The 24,442-nt window shown below is 34.2% G+C and overlaps 3 protein-coding genes across 6 annotated transcripts; all 3 read right to left on the reverse strand.

The window, feature by feature from the left end:
* Positions 1-2,950: 2,950 nt before the first annotated feature.
* Positions 2,951-12,456, reverse strand: LOC107913385 (probable glutathione peroxidase 2). Of its 4 annotated transcripts, XR_005917513.1 has the most exons (9): positions 12,198-12,456; positions 11,332-11,408; positions 11,162-11,223; positions 10,964-11,082; positions 10,349-10,516; positions 10,215-10,255; positions 7,668-7,762; positions 6,785-6,822; positions 2,951-3,344 (listed from the first exon to the last, which is right to left on the reverse strand). XR_005917513.1 is itself a non-coding variant. In XM_016841961.2 (8 exons), the coding sequence occupies exons 1-6, from the start codon at positions 12,363-12,365 to the stop codon at positions 10,223-10,225; spliced, it is 627 nt and encodes a 208-aa protein (XP_016697450.1). In that variant the 5' UTR covers positions 12,366-12,456; the 3' UTR covers positions 2,951-3,344; positions 6,785-6,822; positions 10,215-10,222. The 4 variants fall into 4 exon arrangements, 3 of the variants coding, with proteins under 3 accessions (XP_016697450.1, XP_016697471.1, XP_016697444.1); XM_016841961.2 differs by lacking the exon at positions 7,668-7,762; XM_016841982.2 differs by lacking the exons at positions 6,785-6,822; positions 7,668-7,762.
* A 5,844-nt stretch (positions 12,457-18,300) lies between these two features.
* LOC107913414 (uncharacterized) lies at positions 18,301-20,880 on the reverse strand. The gene has a single exon (XM_016841992.2). It carries the CDS (start codon positions 20,392-20,394, stop codon positions 18,520-18,522), a length of 1,875 nt encoding a protein of 624 aa, XP_016697481.1. The 5' UTR covers positions 20,395-20,880; the 3' UTR covers positions 18,301-18,519.
* A 1,075-nt stretch (positions 20,881-21,955) lies between these two features.
* LOC107913426 (uncharacterized) lies at positions 21,956-24,171 on the reverse strand. The gene is made up of 4 exons (XM_016842004.2): positions 24,031-24,171; positions 23,875-23,948; positions 23,192-23,336; positions 21,956-22,930 (listed from the first exon to the last, which is right to left on the reverse strand). Exons 1-4 carry the CDS (start codon positions 24,142-24,144, stop codon positions 22,340-22,342), a joined length of 924 nt encoding a protein of 307 aa, XP_016697493.1. The 5' UTR covers positions 24,145-24,171; the 3' UTR covers positions 21,956-22,339.
* Positions 24,172-24,442: the final 271 nt, after the last annotated feature.

Raw genomic sequence — 24,442 nt, forward strand, 5'->3', positions numbered from 1 at the left:
ATTTAAATATTCAAACAATGACTATTTATTATTAAATAATATTAATATAACATGTTCTAAATTAGTTAATTTTTTTAAAAAATATTTTGCAATTATATTTTTTTTCGCTCCATTCATTATTTTTTTCAGAAACTCATTGATGATTTTAAATAAAAATTAATGTTATAAAAATATTACGAAATTAAACTATACAATTAACCCAGACATCACACGAGAATACAACCTAATTTATATTTATATGAAAATAAATTAATCTTTTTACATCTATCAAACCTTAAAAATCTCTCAATCTTTTGTCTTTCAACATTTATCATTTTTCTTATTTTCTCTAACACACTCTAAAATTGTACACATATTGATCTAATTTTCAATAACTTCAAGTGGATTTCTCTAATTTGGTAACAACTCTTCTTTTCTTTTCAAAATTTATTGATTAATCGCTAAAAAATAGGACAATAGCTTTTCTTGTGATAGATTAATATTTTTATGCAATAATCAATTTTTATTGATTAAATGATTTTGAGATATTAATTTTGTATGAGGAAATATTTTTAGAAGTTGATTAATACTAATCATTGAAAAAAATTAAGATTGCCCAAAATCGACACAGGTGGGTAGGTAAAGAATACCAAGGGCGCGAGACAACTCTCTCTAAAGAACTCAGTAAAATAACCCCATAACTTCGGAAGAAGGGGTGCCTCCTCACAAAGGGGGTCGCAGTGACCAGGCATGGGCGACTGTTTACCGAAAACACAGGTCTCTACAAAGTCGTAAGACCATGTATAAGGGCTGACGCCTGTCCATTGTCGGAAGGTCAAGGAAATTGTGACTTAATGATAGGAGAGCCGGTGACCGAAGCCCCGAGGAACGGCGGTCATAACTATAATGGTTCTAAGATAGTGAAATTCCTTGTCGGGTAAGTTCTGGCCCGCACGAAAGGCATAACGATCTGGCCTGTCTCGGAAAGAGGCTCAGTGAAATATACATGTTTCTGAAGATGCAGACCACCCGCACCTGGACAGAAAGACACTATGAAGTTCCCTAGGATTGGCTTTGGGCTTTTCCTGCGTAGCTTAGGTGGAAGGCGAAGAAGGCCTCCTTCCAGGGGCCCGAGCCATTAGTGAGATACCACTCTAGAAGAGCTAGAATTCAAACCTTCTGTTAGGACCTATGGGTCAAGAGACAGTCTCAAGTAGACAGTTTCTATGGGACGTAGGCCCCCAAAAGGTAACAGAGGCGTGCAAAGGTTTCCTCGGGCCAGACAAAGATTGGCCCTCGAGTGCAAAGGCAGAAGGGAGCTTGACTGCAAGCCCCACCCATCGAGCAGGGACGAAAGTCAACCTTAGTGATCTGACGGTCCCGAGTGGAAGGGCTGTCGCTCAACGGATAAAAGTTACTCTAGGGATAACAGGGTGATCTTCCCCAAAAGCTCACATTGACAGGAAGGTTTAGCACCTCGACGTCGGCTCTTCGCCGCCTAAGTTGTGGTATGTTCCAAGGGTTGGTTTGTTCGCCCATTAAAGCAGTATGTGAGCTGGGTTTAGAACATCGTGAGACAGTTCGATCCATATCCGGTGTGGGTGTTAGAGCATTGAGAGGACCTTTCCCTAGTACGAGAGGAATATAATCTTAAATTTGCATTCCATGACACAAAAAAAAAACTAATTTTTGTGTAAATTGTCATAACAATTCTATTTACTCAATTATTATTTGGTAAATGAAAAAAATTAAAATATTCACTTTTTATAGGATTTTATAAATATTAAATTTATATTCTAAAATTGTTTGGTATATTAGTAAAAATTAAATATTGTATATCATTGTATTATTTAATTATAGTAAATATTAATTTTTGAAAATTATTTATTTAATATTTTTAACAACATTTACAAAAGAAAATAATTAAACGAGTTATAAACAAATGCGAAAAAAATATGAGTAGACTAATGCTCTTTGTAGACCTCTATTTTGTTTGTAAACTCAACAAGGTCATCTATGGTCACCTAAAGCATGGTTTCAGAAGCTATTAGATATCATGGCTCATTCATTGTAGTTCACCTCTTCAAAAGTTGATCTTTCACTATTTTGCAAGCACATTGGAGATACTTGTCTGTTTGTGTTAGCTTTTATATCAATGATATCACCCTTACAGGCTATTCTCAGCACCATGTAAACCAAATTGTACAACAGCTTAATAAGCAATTCTTTTTAAAGAAATTAGGCAAACTTAAGGTTTTTTTTCACTAGAGATTAACATAATATCTCATGTATGCATCTAATAAGAGATAGCATGTGGAAGATTTTATTTTTTAAAAAGAACCATAATATAAAAAACAAATTCTATGCCTACGCTAATGGTATGCCAACCCCTAAACCCTCTACACTGTCTGGACAATCCTTGGAAGATGCTACAAGTTATAGAAGCACTTCAGAGCCTTGCAATCTGTGTCTTATAAGGCTAGACATAAGATTGTTGTTCACAAGGTGAGCCAATACATGTAGCATATAACACCCCATACCTGGCCTAAACGCTAAATCGAATATCGAGATGCCACACCACCGTCTCACTACTAGTTCATCTAAATGACATGTTATTTCTTATACATTTTTTTATCAATAATAACATAGCATTATCATGAATTATAAACCATACATTCACTTTATATTGATAAATCATACCAAATATTCAAAAAATAGCACATCATAGGTATTAATTATGCATTAGAACCATTTAACAGATTTTCCCAAAAATGTTACGTAGGTACCGATACCGCCTATATGATATCGATATTTCCTTTAAGTGGTATCGATACCACCTGAAAAATTGATACCAAACTAGCATTCTATTTCTCGCCAAATTTCAAAACGTTAGAAAATATTGATACCTTTCGCAAAGTAACGATAAATACACCCTGAGTATCGATACTCGGGTCAAAGTATCGATACCAAATTGATATTCTAACTCCCTGCACTTTCAAAAATACAGAGGTATCATTTCAAAAACCTTAATATCGATACCTCTACTACTTACAAAAATTCAGCATATAAAAGCATTTAAACCATTCAAACTTAGTCCCCACACATCATGCTTCATTCAGCTAGTCATATAAGCATCAAAACGTCTAAAAAATAAACCAAACACCAGATCCAAGTTCGTAAGCTTCCAAACATACACCTTATCCAAATGATCCCAAATACGTCTTAACAAAATCAATACAAATGCCTACCACATTACCTTTTTATTCCCTAAAACTAAAATAAGCAAAACACCTACTATAATGAATAAAAAATGGCTTGGATCAACCCTTGATGGGCACACCGCTTATACTGGGAACGCAACTTCTCTACAAAGAATAAAATAGAGTGGATGACCTTAACAAGTTCAGTAAATGCCTAGAACAACCATTATTCAAACAAGTCGTCATCCATCAACCAAACAACATACAACATATTCCCAAAACGTAATTAACTAAGTGTCATAATTCATATATTTAGTCATATTCCATGCATTCTTTTACACTCTATTTATACGAACGTTTAGGCATACATATATACATTTTGACACATATCAATCACATATAAGCACATATAATTGCATACAATCATATTTAGTCATAATATATGATAATTTGGCTCTTGAATTTATGAAGTTTTAAGTGAACTCTATCACCACTCATCAGATACACGGATCTTCAACACATTACAATGGACTCGTAAAGTCAAACATATCTCATAAGCGAAGCATATAGCTGACGCTTTCTAGCATACCAAACATACATATCCCAATGAATGGAGCTTGGCTCACATTTTCTTATCTCTCCAAAATTGTCCCTAGGTCTCAGCACCTCACATATCACAACACATATAAGCGAGTACTCACAATCCTATAGCATGCCAACTATATCCAACGGTCTCAGTAAGTCACAAGGCCAAAATATCCATAATGTCATCAAATATTACTTACCGATTATCTGTATATATTCATCGCATAATCAGATCATTAGCACATTATATACACTATCACATGGCATAAATAACACACTTATACTTACCATACAGCGCCTCAAACGATACTATGCGAATACTCACTTGAAATCTATTATTGTAAGCAAACTTTGCTAAGAGCATATATCACTCCCAACTATCACTAAGCTTAATCACACAGTTTCGTAACATATCTTCTAACACTTGAATTACCTTCTCCGATTGATCATCAGTTTGGGGATGATAAGTTGTACTGAAAGTAAGCTTCAATCCCAAAGCCTTTTGCAAAATCTTTCAAAACCTTAAAATAAACCTCGAATCCCTATCAGAAATATTTGAAATTGAAACCCCATACAGATGAACAATCTCAGTAATATACAACTCCACCAACCTCTGCAACGAATAATTGGTACACATTGCTAGGAAAAGTGCACTCTTCAAAAATCGATCAATTATAACTGAAACCAAATCCTTCTTCGACGAAGTCAATGATAAACCCGAAACAAAATCCATATTAATTCTTTTCCACTTCCATTTAGGAATCGCAATAGGTTGCAATAGCCCCGGAGGAAATTGATGTTTACCTCTCACCTTTTAACAAACTAAACACCAGGCCACAAAATCTGTAACATCACACTTTAACCCTGACCACCAATAAATCTCACAAAGAAGATGATACATCTTTCCACTACAGGAATGCATAACATAAGGACTACTATACGCCTCGGTAAGAATCGCTTACCTTAAATCCACATCTTGCACCATACTCAATCTACCTCAAAAATTCAAGATACCATCGTCGTCTACATGGAAATCCCCTTTAATTCCTTACTCAACCTATCGAATCCACTTTAGGAAATCCCCATCTAATGATTGTTTTTCCTTAATCTGCTGTGACAAAGTCGGTCTTACTTGAAGTTTAGCACATAAACCACCATCACTAGCTAAACTCAAGCGCGCCAACATAGCTCTCAATTCCGTTATCGACTTCTTACTCAAAGCATCAACAATAACATTCGTCTTGCCAAAAGTGATACTCAATCACACAATTATAGTCCTTTAAAAGTTCAATCCAATGCCTTTACCTTAAATTCAAATCCTTTTGAGAGAGGAGATACTTAAGACTCTTATGATCAGTGTAAATCACACTTCTTTTCATAAAGATAATGCTGTCAAATCTTAAGCGTAAACACCACGACAGCCAACTCCAAATTACGAGTAGGATAGTTTCGTTCATGTATCTTTAACTACCTTGAAGCATAAGTCACAACTTTACCTTTTTGCACCAACACACAACCGAGCCCTGTATACGAAGCATTACTATAAACCACAATCTTTTTTAGGTTCTGGATGAATCAACATAGGTGCCTTTGTCAGCACTGCCTTAAACTGACCAAAACTCTTCTACCTTTCATCAGTCTATTCGAATACCACACTCTTTTGAAGTAGTTTTGTTAAGGGTGTAGCAATGAGGAAAAACCCTTCAACAAATCTATAACAGTAACCAATTAAGCCTAAGAAACTACGAACTTCAATAACACTCTTAGGCGGCTTCCATTCTAAAATCACCTCAATCTTCTTTGAGTCCACACGAATTCTTTCTGCTGAAACCACATGACTTAAAAATGCCACTTACTTAAGCCAAAATTCACATTTACTCAACTTTATAAATAACTGTTTATCCCAAAGAATCTGTAAAACCGCCCTTAAATGTTTACCGTGATCCTCCTCAAAACGAGAATACACCAAAATGTCATCTATCAAAACAACCACAAACTGATTCAAGTATGAATGAAATATTCGGTTCATCAAATCCATGAACACAACAGGGGCATTACTTAATCCAAACGGCATCACCAAAACTCATAATACCCATACAGAGTCCTAAAAACAGTTTTTAACATATCCAACTCTTTTACCTTCAATCGGTAATACCCAAACCTTAAATCAATTTTCGAGAACACCGTTTCACCTCAAAACTAATCAAACAAGTCATCAATTCGAAGTAAATGATTATTATTTTTAATAGTCAACTTATTCAACTGTTTATAGTCAATACATATCTGCATCGTACCATCCTTTTCTTAACAAATAAAATTGATGCACCCCACGAAAATACAATCAGTCAAATGAACCATCTATCCAACAACTCTTACAACTAAATTTTTGACTCCTTGAACTCTTTTGGTGCCATGCGATAAGGCACAATAGACACCAGTGCAGTACCAAGATAAAATTTAATTCCAAGCTCCATTTTCTTCTGGCGGCAAGCCAAACAACTCCTCAGGAAGCACGTCAGGAAAATCCCTAACGGTTTGAATATCCTACACTCTCAATTCCTTATTAACTGAATTCATCACATGGGCAAAATAAGCTTCACAACCTTTACCCATCAACTTCTCAGCCTTCATAGTCGAAACCATATTAAACATAAAACCCGATCTTTCGCCAACAACAATTTCCAACCCATCATTATTTCTCAAGGTAATTCACTTAGTCTCAAAATCTACCTTAGCCTTATGCTCAGTTAACCAGCCCATGCCCAAAATAACATCAAATCCGTAAAATGGTATTTCCATGAGATCAACAGAGAAAACGTGCCCTTCTATCATAAGAGAACGCCTACGATAAACCTTATTCGCAAAAAAACTATCTTCAAATGAACTAATTACAGTCATTCTCATATCAATAGTCTCTACAGGAATCCCTAACTTACAAACTAATTCACACAGAATATATGAATATGTAGAATCAAAATCAACTAAGGCAAACAATAGGATAGATCGCAAAGTGAAAGTACCTGCAATAACATCAGTCGGATCTTGATCCTCAGGTTCCCTAACAACCATTATGCAAACAAGTCGCCATGCATCAACAAAACAAAATACAACATGTTCCCAAAATGTAATTAACTAAGTGCCATAATTCATATATTTAGTCATATTCCATTACACTCTATTTATACAAACATTTAGGAATACATATATATATTAACACATATCAATCACATAAAAGCACATATAATTACATACAATCATATTTAGTCATAGTGTATAATAACTTGGCTCTTGAGTTTATGAAACTTTAAATGGACTCTATCACCACTCATCGGATACACGGATCTCCAACACATCACAAATAGACTCATGAAACCAAATATATCCCATAAGCAAAGCATATATAGCTAACGCTCTCTAGCACACCACACATACATATCCTAATAAATGGAGCTTGGCTCACATTCTCTTATCTCTCCAAAACTATCTCTGAGCCTCAGTGCCCCACATATCACAACACATATAAGTGAGTACTCACAATCCTATGGCATGTCAAATATATCCAACGGTCTCAGTAAGTTATAAGGCCAAAATATTCATAATGTCATCAAATATTACTTACCGATTATTTGCACATTCACCGCATAATCAAATCATTAGCACATTATACACACGGTCACATGGCATGAATAACATACACTCATATTTACCGTCACAACAGTTATCACAAAATGTTAATATTTCATCACATCATAATTCTTTTTATCACAATTCACAAACATATTTATCTTATATTTAGCATAGATAGAAGAACACTTACACTCGAAATTTAGAGTAGAGGTTTAAACCTCTAAATTTTCAAATACACAACGAATCATCTACAAGCAGTGATTCTAAAACACTCACTGAAATATTCGCTTTTGCCGAAAAGCTGAAAGCTTAAACAAGCTTCTTCCCTTTGCCTTTATCTCTACTCGTTGAAGGTCCTATCGACTTCGACACTTCAACAAGACAAACGACACATATATTTAGTCAACAATCAGTCAATAACTCTCTTCAAACAGCTACAAACACGAGCCTAAGCTGCATTCTTTTCCAACCAAAACCTTTAGCACGACAAACTTAAAATTCAAATAACTCAGTTTACGTTTAATCTTTTTGCATAAAACGAATTTCATTCATTTACATATTCATCTACGACTAATTTTCAATTTTTAAACTACACAAAATTACGTTTTTTAATGTATTGAAATTTTTCAACAAGTTTTGACTATTACAACAATAATTCATTAAAACCCAAGAAATCATTGACGAAACTTCAAAATTACTTTAGAAAGCTTCTAATTAGGTTGAAACTAATTGAAAAAACACTTTAAAACCAAGTTTTTATCCACAAACTCGGAATTCACCATTAAAGACCTAATTTTTGACTTTTAATCAAAACATGCGATTTAACGATTAAGAATTCAGTTTCAAAGACCCAATAACACTAAAAACTAATGAGAATGCAAATGGTTACCTTTAATAAGAAGAATAACGAGTTTTCGATGCAAATCCAAAAAGCCACAAGCGGAGAAGATATGAAATTGATGAAATTTTTGGGTGATTTCTTGACAATTTAGAGAGGTTTAATGCTTGGAAATTATAGTTTGAGAGTAAAAAATCAATTGAGAAAGTGAGGGATAGCAAGGGACGGCAACACTAAGGAGATGGGAAGAAGCATTCGTGAAAAACGAGAAATGGGGGTTTATTAGGTTGATTTTAAAAAATTGGTTTAATTTTTCATAAAGACTCACAGTTTTGACCCTTTTACAAATCAATCCCTTTTCTAAAATTAAAGGCATTTAAAACTTGTTTTCAAAAATTGACTTAACTTTATAAAAAAACATTGTCGAAAACATTATCGAGTACCAACCTTACAAAATTTCGAGCTCATATAGGCTAAAATTCCTAAAATACCCTTAAAACTCCTATGTTTTATTTTGGGGTGTTACATAGTAGCCATTGGATTCACACTGGTGGGCAGTGGAAATAATCCTTCGATATCTTTAAGGTAATATCAATCATGGGCTATTGTTCAAATCAATTTCACCACTCAATCTCTTGGGGTTCTCCGATGTTGATTGGGCTAGTTCAATTGACGATGGCAAGCATACTTCTGGCTAATGTGTTGGTCTTCGACAAAATGAAGGGATAACTCTATTACATTGGAATTGTTGCCCATCCAGTGCTTTATGCTTGAACGAAGCATGTTGAGCTTGATATTCAGTTTGTCCGAGAAAATATAATACTCAATTTCTCTCAAAACAATCTATTTTCATCATTTTTCTTTTTCTTCATATTTTATTTCTTCCGTCAAGATCTTGAATCTTGATGCCAATGGCAGATTCAAGAAAGTTTAATATATAAGAGTGGTCTCCACACATCTCCAGGCTTGAGGTTTGATTCAATTATAATCAATCACAAATTCATCCTTAATTTCCAGCAGCTGCTTATTCCCCCCCCCCTTTCTATTTCCCTCCCTAGCTAGTATTAGTAACTACATGTTGAGGTTGGATTCAGAAAAAAACAGCAAAGAGAAGAACAAGAGAACGAGAGAGAGATTTGAGAACAAGCAACCAAATTCCTTGAATAAATTTTCTGTGCACAACCGTTCCTCCCTTAAAACTACTGAAAGAGGAAACTGACTAACGGCTACTCGGTTACAGCAGCTGTTAACAGACAGCTGTTATAATACCAAAATGGACCGTTTGGATTATAGCCATACGCACCGTACAACTAAAGACCAAAACGAACCATTTAACTAGAAAGCCAAAACACACCGTTTGAGCCACTAACCCTTCCCTCCTAAACAACTAACTTCTGCAACGGTAATAACAGAAATACAAACATGCTTATTAACAGAATTTCAAATCCTCCTATAACACTACATCTTGCTGGCATGGCATGCACTAAACTCTACTTAATGCCCACATTACCATCATCAATCATAACATTACTAAACAGCCTCCTTTCCCTACTTAATAATTTGCAATTGAAGTGCAAACTTTTTGAAAGCACATTTTCAGGGATATTATGTCAATTTATGGGGCTGATTTTTTTTTAGTTCATATCGAGTAAGGTTATAATATAAGATAATGGCGTTCACTCTCTCAGTCATATAATCAGATCCAAAGTTTAATCCAAAGAAAAGAACTTAGACTTGAACAATATTTGTTTGGCCGCATTTATTAATTTATTTATGTGTAACACGCCAAAATACAGAGAGGAAAGGTCTATCTACTGATCAAATATTGTTCTGACAATTTAGATAGCATGACAAAAACAAGCATCAACCTAAGGCCACCAGACACTAATCATTCTAATCATGTTGTTGACAATGACATGAGGAAAGTCTATGATTTATGCCATTACAGTTTCTTTGATGCTATATTGAGTGTAGTAGCTCTATACCTTGACAATTAAGAAGATCCGAGTAGGTCCCGTATGTCCTTCTGCAAGAGAGAAATGTAACAAGGAACGATTTAATGGAGTTTATACATTTTTACAGGTATCAAATGTTATCAGAAAAATAGAACAACTCTAACCTCGATATTGAGGGGTGATGTGGTTGGAGCATATCTCTCCACAACTTTGCCTTCTTTATTTACCAAAAACTTTGTGAAGTTCCACTTGATTGCATCTCCAAAGTATCCGCCTTTTTCTGATTTTAGAAATCTGTATAGAGGTGCAGCATTCTTTCCATTTACCTCGACCTGCAATAGTCAGATATGATGTATAAGAAACCATAGGTTTGTATGCATATTTATCGACTTTCAACTCTTCTCTAAAGAGAGAAACTTTTGTGTCACGGTCATATTCTCACAACCCGACCCAGCTCATTGGATATGGCTTGTGTAGATCAATTGACACCCGTTTTGCAAAGTGCACTCATTTGTGTGTTATGACATAGGTTCCATTTTCATGCTAAGGAGGCTAATTATTTTCCTGCTAGGTCACCATATTGCTGGCATAAGTAGTGTGGGATAAGATAGAGCCATAGAGGGGAAAGCTATATTTGTAGTTCAATAGACTACATTGTTGATTGTAAGAGGACCTAAAAGAAGTACACTTTGATCCAAAAGCAAAGAATGAATAATACAATAAACGTTAACAACAGATAAAAATTCATAACAGATTGTACGCGTATACATGGTTACAACCTTGATAAAAATTGGAAATTCTGCTTTGAACATTGAGCATGTAGCTTCCTGAATTTGTTCATTGGTTCCTGGTTCTTGCCCCCCAAACTGGTTGCAAGGAAATGCTAAAATCTCAAATCCTGCATAAAATTTATAAGCTTCAATTCAAGCAATTAGACAGAACATAAAAAGGTCTCCAATTTATGACAAATGACAGACCTTGGTTTTTGTATTTTTCATACAAAACATTGAGTTCCTTATAGTTTGATTGGGTTAAACCACTGCCAAATGGAGAAAAATGATATTCAACATGAATAGCTATGAAGTGTAAGTCATTGATGAAGAGTTATGCTAAAAAATCAGGCCATATAACTGATCAAGCAGATTACCATTTTGAAGCAACATTCACTATAAGAACGACTTTCCCTTTGTATTCACTTAAACTTACATCATTTCCACGAATGTCCTGCAGATTGTAAAAAATCAAGTTTATTCAGTTGAAACTTTGTTGACGTGCCTCAGTTCTACCGAGAGCCCTACAGGTTTACAGACCAAAGGGTATATCACACAAGTCAAATATTATCTTCGGTCGGGGTTTTGTCTTTCTTACTCTACTAACAGTCCTGATGAGTTCACATAATGACAGTGCCTCAAAATGCCTGAACAGGCAAAACTATAGCAAACTAGGAATTTGCACACATTGGACTTAACCCCATACCTATGGCATACAAATCATTTATAGGGAACACTTGAGCTAGCTAGGCCAAGACCCTTGCCATAAGCTTTCTTTTCAGAAACCATGTGCCGCATTCATGGCTTATACCTGTTGAGGCAACACGAGAGGCTCCTACTTTGTGAACTCGTAAATCTCTTGGCAAAGATGGAAAACAAAGCCTCAATCGAGTATAATACCGGACTTGTTGATGTACTCCTTGACCTGTGAACTCCCAAATCTATCGGCAAAGTCGAAGCACATCAACAAAGCTTTAACTTCCTTTCCCCCTTTATTAAACAGATATTGATGCGCATGATCAATAGTTAATAAGAGCGATGATAAATTCACGCAGAGAGTAAAGCAACAAGTAATTCGACAGTAATACAAATCCAGGCCCAGCAGCAAATAAACAAAATTTGGGGGAAGTAAGTAATTCAAGTTTTAAAGGATAAAAATAAATAAAATTCAATCCCCACTCCCAACATTGACATAGTATTAGTGGATGGGTATCCAAATTGCTAAAAAAGAAGAAATGAATACCTTGACACTGAAGTCGTAAATGGATTCTGGGGAGGCGTCTTCAGCCATGTTATCAATATGAAGCGGAGAAGATGGTGATGGGTATGTGTGAAATTGAAAATACAGAAACAACGCAAATCCCAGAAATAGCAGAGAAACCAAATTGCTAAATTTCCAGTCCCAATACATTTTTTTTTAATTTACTATAGTTTCCTGCCTTCCACAATGCACTGCTGCTACCAAATTTCAGTGTTTATTAATGACTTGACTCGTAAGATTTGATTCTAGAACAAGAAGTAATTATAAAAGTTGTTGCCATATATTTTTAAACTACTCACTGCATTATTAATAAATTTAATTTTTATCACTTTATTTTAAAAAATTACAAAATAGTCACTAAACAATTTAAAAGTTTTTATTTAAGCCACTAGACTATATGAAAGTTTTTATTTAAGATACTACGCTGTTAAGCTTTTTCTTTTTAAAGTTTCTTGGAGCTCAAATATAAACTTTCGAATAATTCAATGACTTAAATGAAACTTTTAAATAGTTCAGTGATCATTTTGTAATTTTTTAAAGTTGAGTGCTCAAAACGTAGACTTATTAATAATTTAGTGACCTTAAGTGTTGTTTACCTTATTTTTATTTATCTATTATTTTTTTTAAAATAATAGTTTTTTTTCAAATATTTCTAACTCTTCTCAATTTAATATTAAGTAAATTAGTTATTTGGAAAAAATAAAACAAGTTAATCCTATTAATTTAAAAAATAAGTAATTAAAAACAATTAATAATATCGTCAATATTTTTCATTAATTTATCCTATTTAATTTCTCATTTTTAAAATAAACACATATTAAATTGTTTTATTTTGTTTTATTCTTTTGAGAGGGATTAATTTTCTAAATATTAAAACTAAAATAAACCAAATAGTTCTTTTTATAATTTTTAATCCAGTAAATATTTTTTTAGGATAAATATTAATATTTTTTGGGTTTTTTTTCAATAGTCCTTTGTGTTCATATTATTGATGAAAAGTTTTTTCTATTCATGTTTTATATTTAAATTGTTTTTTAATTACTAATTGATACTATTTAAATAATTTATAATTTGATTAACCTATATTTTAATTCTTAAATTTGTATTTAATTGGTAATTAATTTTTTTGACTAAAAACTCTTTAAAGATCTTGAATTTTTTCAAAAAAAATTCTTTTTGTTTTTAGTCAATTGAGCTCTTAAATGTCAAAATTTTAATCAATTATGTCCTTTTAACTGCTAAAATTTACAATTAAAAATAAAAAAGTAATGATAACTGTTTTGGAGGTTGTTTTCGCCACATGGCACATCAAGATTGTGTCACATGATAAATTTTGGTATTTTATATTTAAAATCATTAAAATTATTAAAAATTTACACAAAAATATTGATAATATTAAAAAATTAAAAACTTATAAATATAAATGACACAAAAATTGTATATATTATAAAAATTATTAAAAAAAGCAAGAAACATTAAAAATATTAAAATAATAAAATATATAAATTAAAAATATAGAAAATTGTTTAAAATATTATAAAAATGTAGGAAAGTGCAAAATATTTATAAAAATAAAAAATTATAAAAAAATTATTTCAAATTATTCAAAAAATAATAGAAAATTATAAAAAGTTTCATATAAAATATAAAAAATTTTAAAAAACCTACAATTTTCTAACCAACCTCAAGGAGATTCATGTATACGAGAACAATAGATAGACTCAGAGATCAAATGATGGTTAGATTTTTTATGATTGTCCCCCTTGATTTTTATAGTTTTTATTTTTAATATTTTTTTAGATTTAAATTTATAGTTTTTATTTTTAATATTTTTTAGATTTTTCTTATAAATTTATATATTTTAAAATTTTTCATATGTCATTATATTATTGGTTGTCAGTGCCAAACCATTAACCGAGTTGGTACTTTTTTTAAATACCTAATCAACTTCATCAAAAAATTTTATTATATGGCTCTGATAACTAATAATACATTGTCCCATGGCATCCACAAATTATAACATGTGGCAAGCCTTTTTTGAAAATAAAAAACTCTAAAAACTTCTCTTTTGTTTTGCCCACACCTTTTTCTCCCTCTCGCTAATTCTTTCATCACATTCACTCGTGTGCCTTCTTTTTTTTTTTTACAGATATCTTTATTGTCTTCATAAATTGTGATGGACAAATGACAATGTTTGTCACCATTAAAACTCCATCGGCCATCAACAGTTTCTCTTGAAAAGTTTATGACTCTTTATCAACATCTTAATTTGTTTTTGTTTTGAAAGTATTTTAAAATAATAAATGATATCATGAGTTGATTTGGACCCGTATTGTTTTAAATTATTTTTCATTGTTTAATAAGTCTTCACTTTTAGAAGTTTTTGTTTGCTCTTGTAGTACATTTTTTAGTCTTGCTTTTGTAAGTGGTTTTAGGGATGATTTTGTCTCCGTCCTCTCTAGTTGGTGGATGCTCGATTCTTTTGCCAATTTTTGTCCATTGCTTTGGTGGATGCTCATGCCCACCACTTTGGACCATTCGAGCTAATTTCCTTATCGTATTAAATGTTTGCAATTAGGGGTGGAGCCAGAAAAAAAATTTTAGGAAGGGCCAAAATGAAATTTTAATTTTTAATAGTCTAAATCTTTATAATTTTTAAAAGATTAAATCAAATTTTTATAATTTTAAGGGGTCAAAGTGCAATTTTACCTTTACTAAATTAAAATTTTAAAAATTTCCAAATGGCCTAAATAGCAATTTTTCGTTTTAGGGGGGTCGGGGCCCCTGTCAAACCCCCTAGATTCGCCTCTACTTGCAATCATTCCAGATATGCCTGAAGTTTGAATGAGTGATTGTCTGATAATGAGCAAAGAATATATGCCTTTCTGCTAAACAGGATGTATTGAACTCATAATTCATTAGATACTTTTCATGAATGCCAACTAAGTATCATAAGTAAATTGGTCTCGATTGTTCAATCATTTGATAATCAAAGTCATTCTTTGATAAATGATCACTATGAGTCAGACTCAATTGAATTTGATCAATCATTTTTTCTATCGTTAAGGTAGAGAATTGAACCAAGAATTCTCTTTCTTTATCATCAATCGAATCACTGTTCACGACTCAGGATTCTATTTTCTCATCAATCCAATCACTGCTCACATTTTTTTTTCTTATCAATGAATAATCTCTTTACTTGTATAACTTAAATATCTCATATTTCTCAAAAAATGATTTGATTGATGGGATTTAGTATTATACTTATGAGATTGATGAGATTGACATTCAAATATTTCTTTTGGAATGTTTTGATTTGACCCCATAAGCAGGACCACCATCTCATAGCATGTTGCCGCCAAATACAGAATCCCGTATGACAGAACCAACTGTCAACGTGCCATAATGTTCTATTAATGCTGAAGCTAAAGCTTTTTTTGTGTTGATGAAACCTATCATTCACAAGAGTGTTTGTTGTTTTTCTTTCTCAAATTGTATGATTCCATTCATGAATTGAGTTAATGAATTTCACTTAAAAAAAAATTTAAAAATTATAAAAATACATGTATAAAAAGTTTCTTAAAATAATCGGTCCTCCCTCCCCTAAAAAAAATCTTATGAATGTCATATGATTTTACTAATTGACATAAGATCTTAATGATGTAATAATTAGATCTTTTTTTCTTTTTGCAAAAACTCTTAAAGTGGGACAAAATAAGAACTGGAAATACATTGTTACTTGCAACTATTTGAATTGGTTAAGATAATTAAAGGCTTGATTTGGTCATAGTCATACATTCTAACCTGCAAAAGGATTTCAAAGTTTTTCCAAGGCTCCATGCAAATATACTAAAAATGCTATAACAATCAAGAAAAATCTGAGTGAGAAGGCATGCATGCAACATTGGTCATTTGCCGTAGTGCTGTTTGTTACTGCTATTCACAAGTAATACCTATGATTATCGTGTCACTAATATGTCAACGTTGAAAATTGCTCTTTGACTTGGCCTGTGGACACCTGGATCGAGGGATAACAGGATCACAAGATCGAGCATAAAAACAACCAAACAAACAAGTACTATGAAAATTGACAGCAAATCTAAGACTTACGTTTTCAAATGCATCACAAACAATTGATAATCATAAGCTAAAAGTTTAAAGGATGAAATGATGAATACGAGTGTGTGTGTATGCATGCATGAATGCGTAAGTATAGCATTGTTGAAAATTAAAATTAGCTCACACTGTTTTAAAATAATAATAATAGCTCACACAATTAAAGAAAGAGCTCGACTTCGATATGAATTATGATATTTAGTGACAGAAAGGAAAAGGATATAGCTCCATCTTGACACAGTAAAAACTGAGAAGCTGATGAGATGGGTGACAAAACATCAACTATGAGATGAAAAGAATGTATCTTAAAGAAGCTTTAAGGTGTCTAAACAATGCCCTCCTCTGTTTACAAAAAAAATTCCAATAACTTGCTCAGGAAGTAAGTCAGTCTCACCTTTGATTTCTTTAGCGTTTGTCACATCTGCGGTAGCTTAGAGAAGTTCAGCTAGCTACTGCGTGCTTCCTTGATAGTAGCTTTACTGATGATTCCCCCCTAGGGGCAGCTCTTCTTTTGGCTTGGATTTGCCATTATGACATGAAACGTAGGAACAAGGTTACTTGATGAGGAAACATCAAGACCTGCTTTCTTCAAGGCCCTGTTTACATGCTTCTGTGTCGATTGGAAGTGAACCGTACAGAGAGAACAACAGGCAGATCTGAGTAAATAAAATCAATATTCAGTATCCTAGCCTAGCCATTATCAATTTCACAAAACCTCAACTTCCTTGATTAAGCAATCAAATGTCTTTTCTCATTCTAATTCCTCGAAACTTAACAAAGTACATAGCTAACAATAAATTTTAAGGGGTGTCGAAAGTTATAAAGCAATTCATCACATGAAATAAAGGAGCAGAATGAAGGAATACCCATTAAATAAAGAACAATGAAAGAAGAATAGAGAAAAAGTCAAGAGAGACATATAGATACCTTTTGATCACATATGTGCAAGCCTTGTAAAGTTCCTGCTTGGAATAGGAGAGAATATGGAGATGGCAAAATCTAGTCACAGCCATGGCTTTGAACTTACATTCAACAAATAAAAATGTTGATTGTTCTTAAAATCAAGCTAAAACTATTATTATTAACTTGAACATTATCATCAGGGATTTCAATGTTATTGATAATAGAATTAATAATAACTTGTGCATCACCAATCTCTTGACCATAGTTTTGCTTGAAAGGGCTGATACCAAACTTCCGATAATAGTTCCTCCCGTACTGGATCTTGAGGTTTTCCATAAGAGCCCAGTAGTGATCTCGGTAACATCAAGAAAGCTGCCTCAAGTGCTATAACCGGCACTTGATGTGCTTGCATGAGAGAACAAAGTCCGGTGATAAAATAGGTAAAGACATTTGATAATGATATTGACAGCAGCCGCAGTTTGACTAGAGTACCAAGATTAACAAGCAAAAAGGGGAAAAAAACACCATGAAACTCAATAGTAAAATAACAAATGGCTTTCAGTTTTAAATCTTAAAATCACTCGCTGGTTTCTAGTTCCTAAAGTTTCAAGTAGTAACTGCTGGTATTTAAGGGGGGGGGGGGGGGAAGGAAAAACACGCAAAGATTACAAAGCCATACATGCAATCTATATACCTTTCAGAACAACTCATTTCGAACTTCAGAAATCTGTAAGAACATAATGGAAGCAAGCAGTTATGAACAGATTAATGGCAACAGCATTAGCCATTAAGAAAAGATGCATCACATCCAACTTAGAGTTCTTTATCTCAACAAAATTATAATAGTAAAAGAATTACATGACATATATACAAATACAACCATTTTACCGCAAGCAAAATGAAAAACAAGTGCATCTGCAAATGCATTAAGGTACCTAATATTGTTTAAATGAATTCCTAATAGCTAACAAATATCAATAAAGATGTTGCTCTTGGGTGTGTGAAAGTTGCTCTAAAGGTAATATTATGATTGTAACTTCACTCAAGGTATTGGAAGAGATGGATAAAGGTAAATCCTGCATTTATTTAATAAAATGTGATTACTATAACTAAATGTATTAACAGAACTTTAAAAAAAAATTGCCTTGAGCACTCATGAAACATGATGTAACAAACAACCGCTGCTATGGACTTTTATGTACAGAGTGTTCTTTCTTACCTCAACTTGAGGCATCACTTTACCAAATACTTAATGGTATACAATAATTAAATACAAGAATCAGCCCTATTGAATCTTTGCCTTCTTCAACCTGTACATTAAGCGTTCTATAGATTTTTGTATTCTGTTGTCATCTTTCTGCCTCACTGCCTGAGATGCCTGTTGTAAACTCTGAATCCCACGACCCAAACTGGCAATTGAGGGTGCTGCAGGAAGAGACTCAGCTGCACATTCAATACCATCTCCATATACAAGCAAGCTGGTGCAAGTAGCAATACTACACCCAAAAGTAGCCCATGGTAGGACCCCAATTGGCTGCACTTGCCTTTTCCTCATTATTTCATAGAAAGCTGTTCTCATTGCTGAAAAACTGGTTTTTTCAGCTGAGGCAATAACACCATGGACCACTGTCCGGATTTTTTCTGCTGAGGCAGCTGCCTTGAAGAGAGACGAATTTGCTCCAGAATTTGCAAGTCCAGGGACCACAAATTTTGATGGACCAAGTGCTTTACCCAGTGCGATTCCTACTACCTTCTGGGTCTGAGTCATAGCTAACTTAACTGAAGCAGGAACATTCCAAGTCACAACCTTCATGACAGTTGATGCAGGAATAACTTTAGAGATGGATGAAGCTCCTAAAACAGCAGTTGCACTAGCACCCACTGCCGCCACAGATTTATTAGATAATAACCGCTTATTGTCAGTGTGGTTGGAGGTTTCCCCATCACCTACATCATCTACAACAAGATGGTCAACTAAATCCTTTACCTCTGGAGGAACAGGAGTGTTCCAATTTGTTCTGAGACCTGCCAAGCTACTAGCATCCACGATGGCTACTACAGTCTTGAACTTTTTAGCCTGACTTTGAAGAGCCTGTGCAAGGATTGCATGGGACTTGTCCTCAACAGGGAGCTCAGAGAAAGCAATCTCAGATGTGCTGACATTCCGTAACTTCTCAATGGGTAGCTGGCCAGCGTTGTTAAGTGCAATTCTCAGTGCTTCAACAGCAATTTTAAAAGTGTAAACTTCTGACATTATCCTGGTATCCACAACTTCCCCTCTGTTTACATCTAAAAGCAGCTTCTGTGAAAGTGCTAGTGCTCTTCCCATTGAAGGAAGATCAACAAATATATCATGTAGATCCAAAAGAAGCGGATAAATTGATTGTGCAAATGGTGGAGCCTTGTAACTCGCTATCGGCTGAATTTCATTTGTTCCCACCTCAGAAACAGAACCAGGCTCCAAAAAATTAATATGTAAAGATAAGAACTTCACCATCTGTGACTGAACATCATTGATAATACAGGACCTCGTAAAACTGGAAACGGGAGCCAAAGTGCCTTTTTGTGGAACCAAACTATTAACAGGACCTTGAATTTTGCTCCCTACTTCAACTTCCTTGGAGGGATCATATTCAAGAAAACTATTAGGAAAAGGTGATTCAAGTACCACAAAAGCCGAACCAACCTCCCTTGCTGCCCTCTTGGCAGCCAAGAAATGGCCATGAAAACCAACACCAAATATCTCTCTCAAAACCAAATTGCCAGCCACATTATCATACTGGTCCTTGTTAATCTTATCAACAAAGCATCGTTTGAGAACTTCAAAAGAGGAAGTGGGAACAGTGTTAACAACAAGGCTGTCTTCAGATTGAATATCAGAGAGAGCCGCGTGGTTACCAATCTGAGCAACGACAGCCTCAGGTCTAAGTTCCCTAATAAGACACTCGGCATCAGCAGCCGACCTCTCAGATAAGTTCTGAACAGAAAGTATGTAAATGACAGATTGAGAGTGAGGCACCCTAATGGCGAAAACGAACTTTTTAATGCGGTCAGGTACCGAAAGCTTCTGAACGAAGTCACGGGAGGCTCTTAAATCGTCGAATTTGAACACCGAAAAAGGCCATAGGTTTTGCAGCTTATAAAGAAAAGCAAAGGCCATTGCAAAATTAAGGCAGGCTAATAGTGTGGGTATTGCTAGTCACGCAGAGAAGAGATTAAGGGGGGGGGAATCCTCTTAATCTTTGATTCGTCTCTACATTGAATGAAAAGGGTAAACGGGGGAAAACCAAAATTGAAAATTGAATCAGTTATGTATTAGAAGCAGCAAAGTTATGTTGTTTAAAGGATTAAAAAAGAGCATGTAACCCTAAACTCCGATGGTGAAGGTGAATAAAATTTCGTAAAAGAAGAAAAAGAAATACGAAGAAACTAGTATACCGTAAATCATGAAACAATATGATACGGCATCACATCTCGCAGGCGGAGGAAATAGAAGTATGGAATTAGAGTTGATGCCGAGATGCAGCGGCAGCGGCAGCGGCAGCAACCGGGAAGGATGGACGGAAGGGTAAGAGAAGGAAGAATGAGGAACGAGGAATCAGCAGGGTTGGGCTGGGCTGATCTGAGCTGTTCAATGCTGATTTGCAGAAGAATAACCAACCATATGTATAAAGTATCTCTAATAGGTAAAATTCTGCTATTAGTCCCTATAAGTTACAATTTTAGTTTTTGTATTCTACTAGGATTAATTTTTATTTTTATGTTTATAATTTTTTCGAATTTTGATATTTTATCCTTCACCCAAATAATAAAAATCAAATATTTTAGTTCAATTTATGATATTATATGTAATTTTTAAATTTAATCTTCATACTTTTCAAATTGTAAAATTTCAATCTAACTACCATTAAACTACTTAAAATGACATGACTTTTTGTGACTATTATGTGAAAATAACAAATTGACACGGTGCGATAATAAAATTTTAAAATATAAAAATAAATTTTAAATTATTAGCTATTTGTTAAAATTAAATGATTTAAATGTACTTTATTTTAGTATATTAAATTGAGGTTTTTAAAGAATTTCGCTTATTCAATTGAGTTATCTTGTATACCAATTCAACCGAATTCTGGGTGAAAGAAAAACTAATTGGTGTGAATTGCTTATTGGCAGCTTTATTTCAATGCTGCATCCATGAAGATGCTCCTCAGCGACCTCTTTAAGGTAAGTTTTGTTACAATCTATTAAACCTTGGCTCTTATTGGCACCTATATCTTCCACTTATTCGCATGCTTCTTAATTATGCTGCACCATCTATTCCACTGATATATCAGAAGTGTTCCTCGTAAAATTCTCTATATTTGGTCGGAGGACATGCAGGTTTTGGTCATTGTTGCTTTGCTGAAGATGATAATGAGGCGAGGATTTTCTGCGATGCAGCTTAGTTTCGAAACTTATCATCTACTTTAAAAGGAATATAATTAGAAGAAAGTACATATCAATACAATGATTTCATGCACTAAGTTCACATCTCATACCTGGTTTTGTGTGGTATTCAGTGGCTTCTTTCTTACATTATAGGTATACATGTTTGCTTTGCAGTGGGAAGCTCTTCCTCTGCTGCTCATTGGGATTGGTGTAAATCAGCCGTATTCTTTACTTCAAGGTATTTCAGCATTGGGCCTTCCTGTTACAACTACTGCTCTCATATCCACATATTGATCTTTGTAAGTACTTCCATATATCTGAGATTTATGTCCAGAGAAAGTTTTCTTTTATGTGTGAACCATGCAAGCAATCTTTAACTTGTATCCAAATAAGCCCCTAATTTACAATTTATGCATAAATCAACATTTCACTAATACGGGCTTATATGGGTACAACAAAAATACAGGCATATTTAACAAAACTAAACTAGTTCAAGGGGGTCTTTTTTATCATTAGTAATAGCCAAAGGAGAAATATGTATATATACACACACACATGCATATATGCACAACTCCCTCTTAAAGCACCTGTAGTTGCTATCTTCCTGAGGCTCTGATGTATGTCGAAAGCTAAGGAAGGAAAAAGTATTAGCAAGAGATGAGAGATTATTGGTCTTATCTCCGCAATACTTTTTCCTTTAACTCTGATGAAGAAAGTCTCAGTCTCTTCAGCCTTTCAGAAGTACGGCACTTCAACCTTGTCATGCTTCTGGTGATTACACCTCTAGTATTAGTTGGGGTAAGGATGCCTACATCCTCATTCCGAGATCCCACTGTTGTTTTACTCCTTGAACACAAGATGTTATTATCATCTACGTGATTCTGAATAACCTTCTCCTTATGACTATTCGAATTTTCACCATCAGCAACAGAATAAGGACAGACTTTAGGATCTTTATTTCCCATGTTTGAATCAGCCGTAGTAATTGCAGCATTTTGAGAATCATGGGTGCTCAACTTTTGCAGCAGCATGTGATCAAAAACTGAGTTTGGAGAATCTCCAGCAGAAAGCATCAGAAGATCACGTAACCTGGCAGCAGGGACATGGAGATTGTCTAAAGAAGGTAGCGGCAAAGACATTGCATTGCTGTGAAGCAAACTAGTAGTAATGCTTGCTTCAGTGCTACTACAAAAAGATTGTTCATTAGAATGTGAAGCATATTCCTCCCAGTCATATGGAAATCCAAAGAGGAAATGACTGCAAACCTGCAAGGGATTAAGATCAAGAAATTTGAGCTCCAAGGGGAGGAGTGGAGTTAACAAAATACACGTGCATTGTGATCCGCCAGGATGTATATCCAAATTTCATTTATCAAATTGGTCTAGCTGTCCTAAGATACATTTTAAATTTAAGCAAAAGCAGGGTTTCAAGAAGATCATATAATATAGTCCTACTATTAGGAATATGATAAAATGATATTGTCGGCAAGGATAAGAATCAATAGCTAGTCTAATGAGAAACCTCACCTTAGGTGAAAAGCCATTTTTAAGTGTACGAGAGGTATTGATGAATCCACTAATAGCAACTGTGATGCCATCGGCAGTTTCAAGAGTGGTGGCATCATGTCTTTTGGCAATGGCTGCAGAGCACAACACTCTTTGTCCTTGCCTCCTGTATGTCACGAATTAAACCGACAACAATTCAGTAAGTGAAATTATTAAAACAAAATGACCAAAGTAAATATACAAAACATATGTTTATAATGATGTAAGTCATTTCCTATTCTTAAATCATAACTTAAAATTAATTATTCTTTTTAAAGAAATGAGTATTTCTTTTACCATCGTTATTTTTTCTAACCACAAAAAAAAATCATTTTTACATATTTTTTATATTTTTTTCTTAATTTCTCCCCAAATAGTGGGTATGTCAATTCTAGTTATAAATAAAACCACTAGAAAAAGAAGAAAGAAGAATAGGCTATTTGTTCATCAGTATTTACAGATATGGAGTACTAACACTAGGATAGAGTTAAGCCTCATCTAAATCCACATGGAAAAGATAGTTCCTGAGAATCATGCATGCTTCAGAAAAAGCAAATTCCTCCTCTTTTATTTAGATATCTGTATCCATATTTATATTTATATTTATATTTATATGAAGAAAAGAAAATAAAAACAGAAATTGAAAGTTGAGTTAGAGAGGCTACCCTCTGCATTCAAACCCTCCAACAGCCAAACCCTTAGGTTGCACCATGCACAACCACCAATCATGCAGTAGCACCTGTAGCCCCAATATTCAATTCTTATAAGAATGAAAAATAGTGCAAATGAAAGGAAGACACAACGAAGAAAGGAAAACTTACAGAGTTAAGTGATAGATTGGCAAGAGGAGTAGGGGAACCGATGGGGACGCGGACAAGTTGGTCCGACTTACACGGCTTTTCAGATTTTCTTCTCTCTCTGTTTCTCTTCCCCATTTTGGTTAGTTTGCTTCGGGCAGCAACTCGTTTGCTTCCCTGCTACTGCCTGCGACCGGCCTTATATTATTTATGTCTAAGAGCATGTTTGGTTGCCCTATTCCGTGGGCCCCGCCTATTCATCTGTTTGGTTGGGTGTAATGCCCTATTACGGGCTTATTACATTACGCCTCTATTCCCCAAAATTGGATTTCTATTCCCTTCCAAAAGCTCAGTTTAGCTCCCGTTTTACCCTCCCGATTTCTATGTCCTGTTTTACCCTCCCGATCCACGCTTCCCCTTTCCGTCTTTTGTTTCT

This window comes from Gossypium hirsutum, chromosome D08 (assembly GCF_007990345.1).
Source record: "Gossypium hirsutum isolate 1008001.06 chromosome D08, Gossypium_hirsutum_v2.1, whole genome shotgun sequence".
Lineage (NCBI taxonomy): Eukaryota > Viridiplantae > Streptophyta > Magnoliopsida > Malvales > Malvaceae > Gossypium > Gossypium hirsutum.

What these genes read in the sequence shown, in the direction of transcription:
- LOC107913426 (XM_016842004.2), bottom strand. Translation starts at nt 24,144, where the DNA reads ATGGGGAAGAGAAACAGAGAGAGAAGAAAATCTGAAAAGCCGTGTAAG. An exon ending in CCAATCTATCACTTAACTCT is followed by an intron (nt 23,949 to 24,030) that starts GTAAGTTTTCCT and finishes TTGGGGCTACAG; the next exon opens with GTGCTACTGCATGATTGGTG. An exon ending in GGAGGGTTTGAATGCAGAGG is followed by an intron (nt 23,337 to 23,874) that starts GTAGCCTCTCTA and finishes CGTGACATACAG; the next exon opens with GAGGCAAGGACAAAGAGTGT.
- LOC107913385 (XM_016841982.2), bottom strand. Translation starts at nt 12,365, where the DNA reads ATGTATTGGGACTGGAAATTTAGCAATTTGGTTTCTCTGCTATTTCTG. An exon ending in TGAAAAATACAAAAACCAAG is followed by an intron (nt 11,083 to 11,161) that starts GTCTGTCATTTG and finishes AATTTTATGCAG; the next exon opens with GATTTGAGATTTTAGCATTT. An exon ending in CATCACCCCTCAATATCGAG is followed by an intron (nt 10,256 to 10,348) that starts GTTAGAGTTGTT and finishes TCTCTCTTGCAG; the next exon opens with AAGGACATACGGGACCTACT.
- LOC107913414 (XM_016841992.2), bottom strand. Translation starts at nt 20,394, where the DNA reads ATGGCCTTTGCTTTTCTTTATAAGCTGCAAAACCTATGGCCTTTTTCG.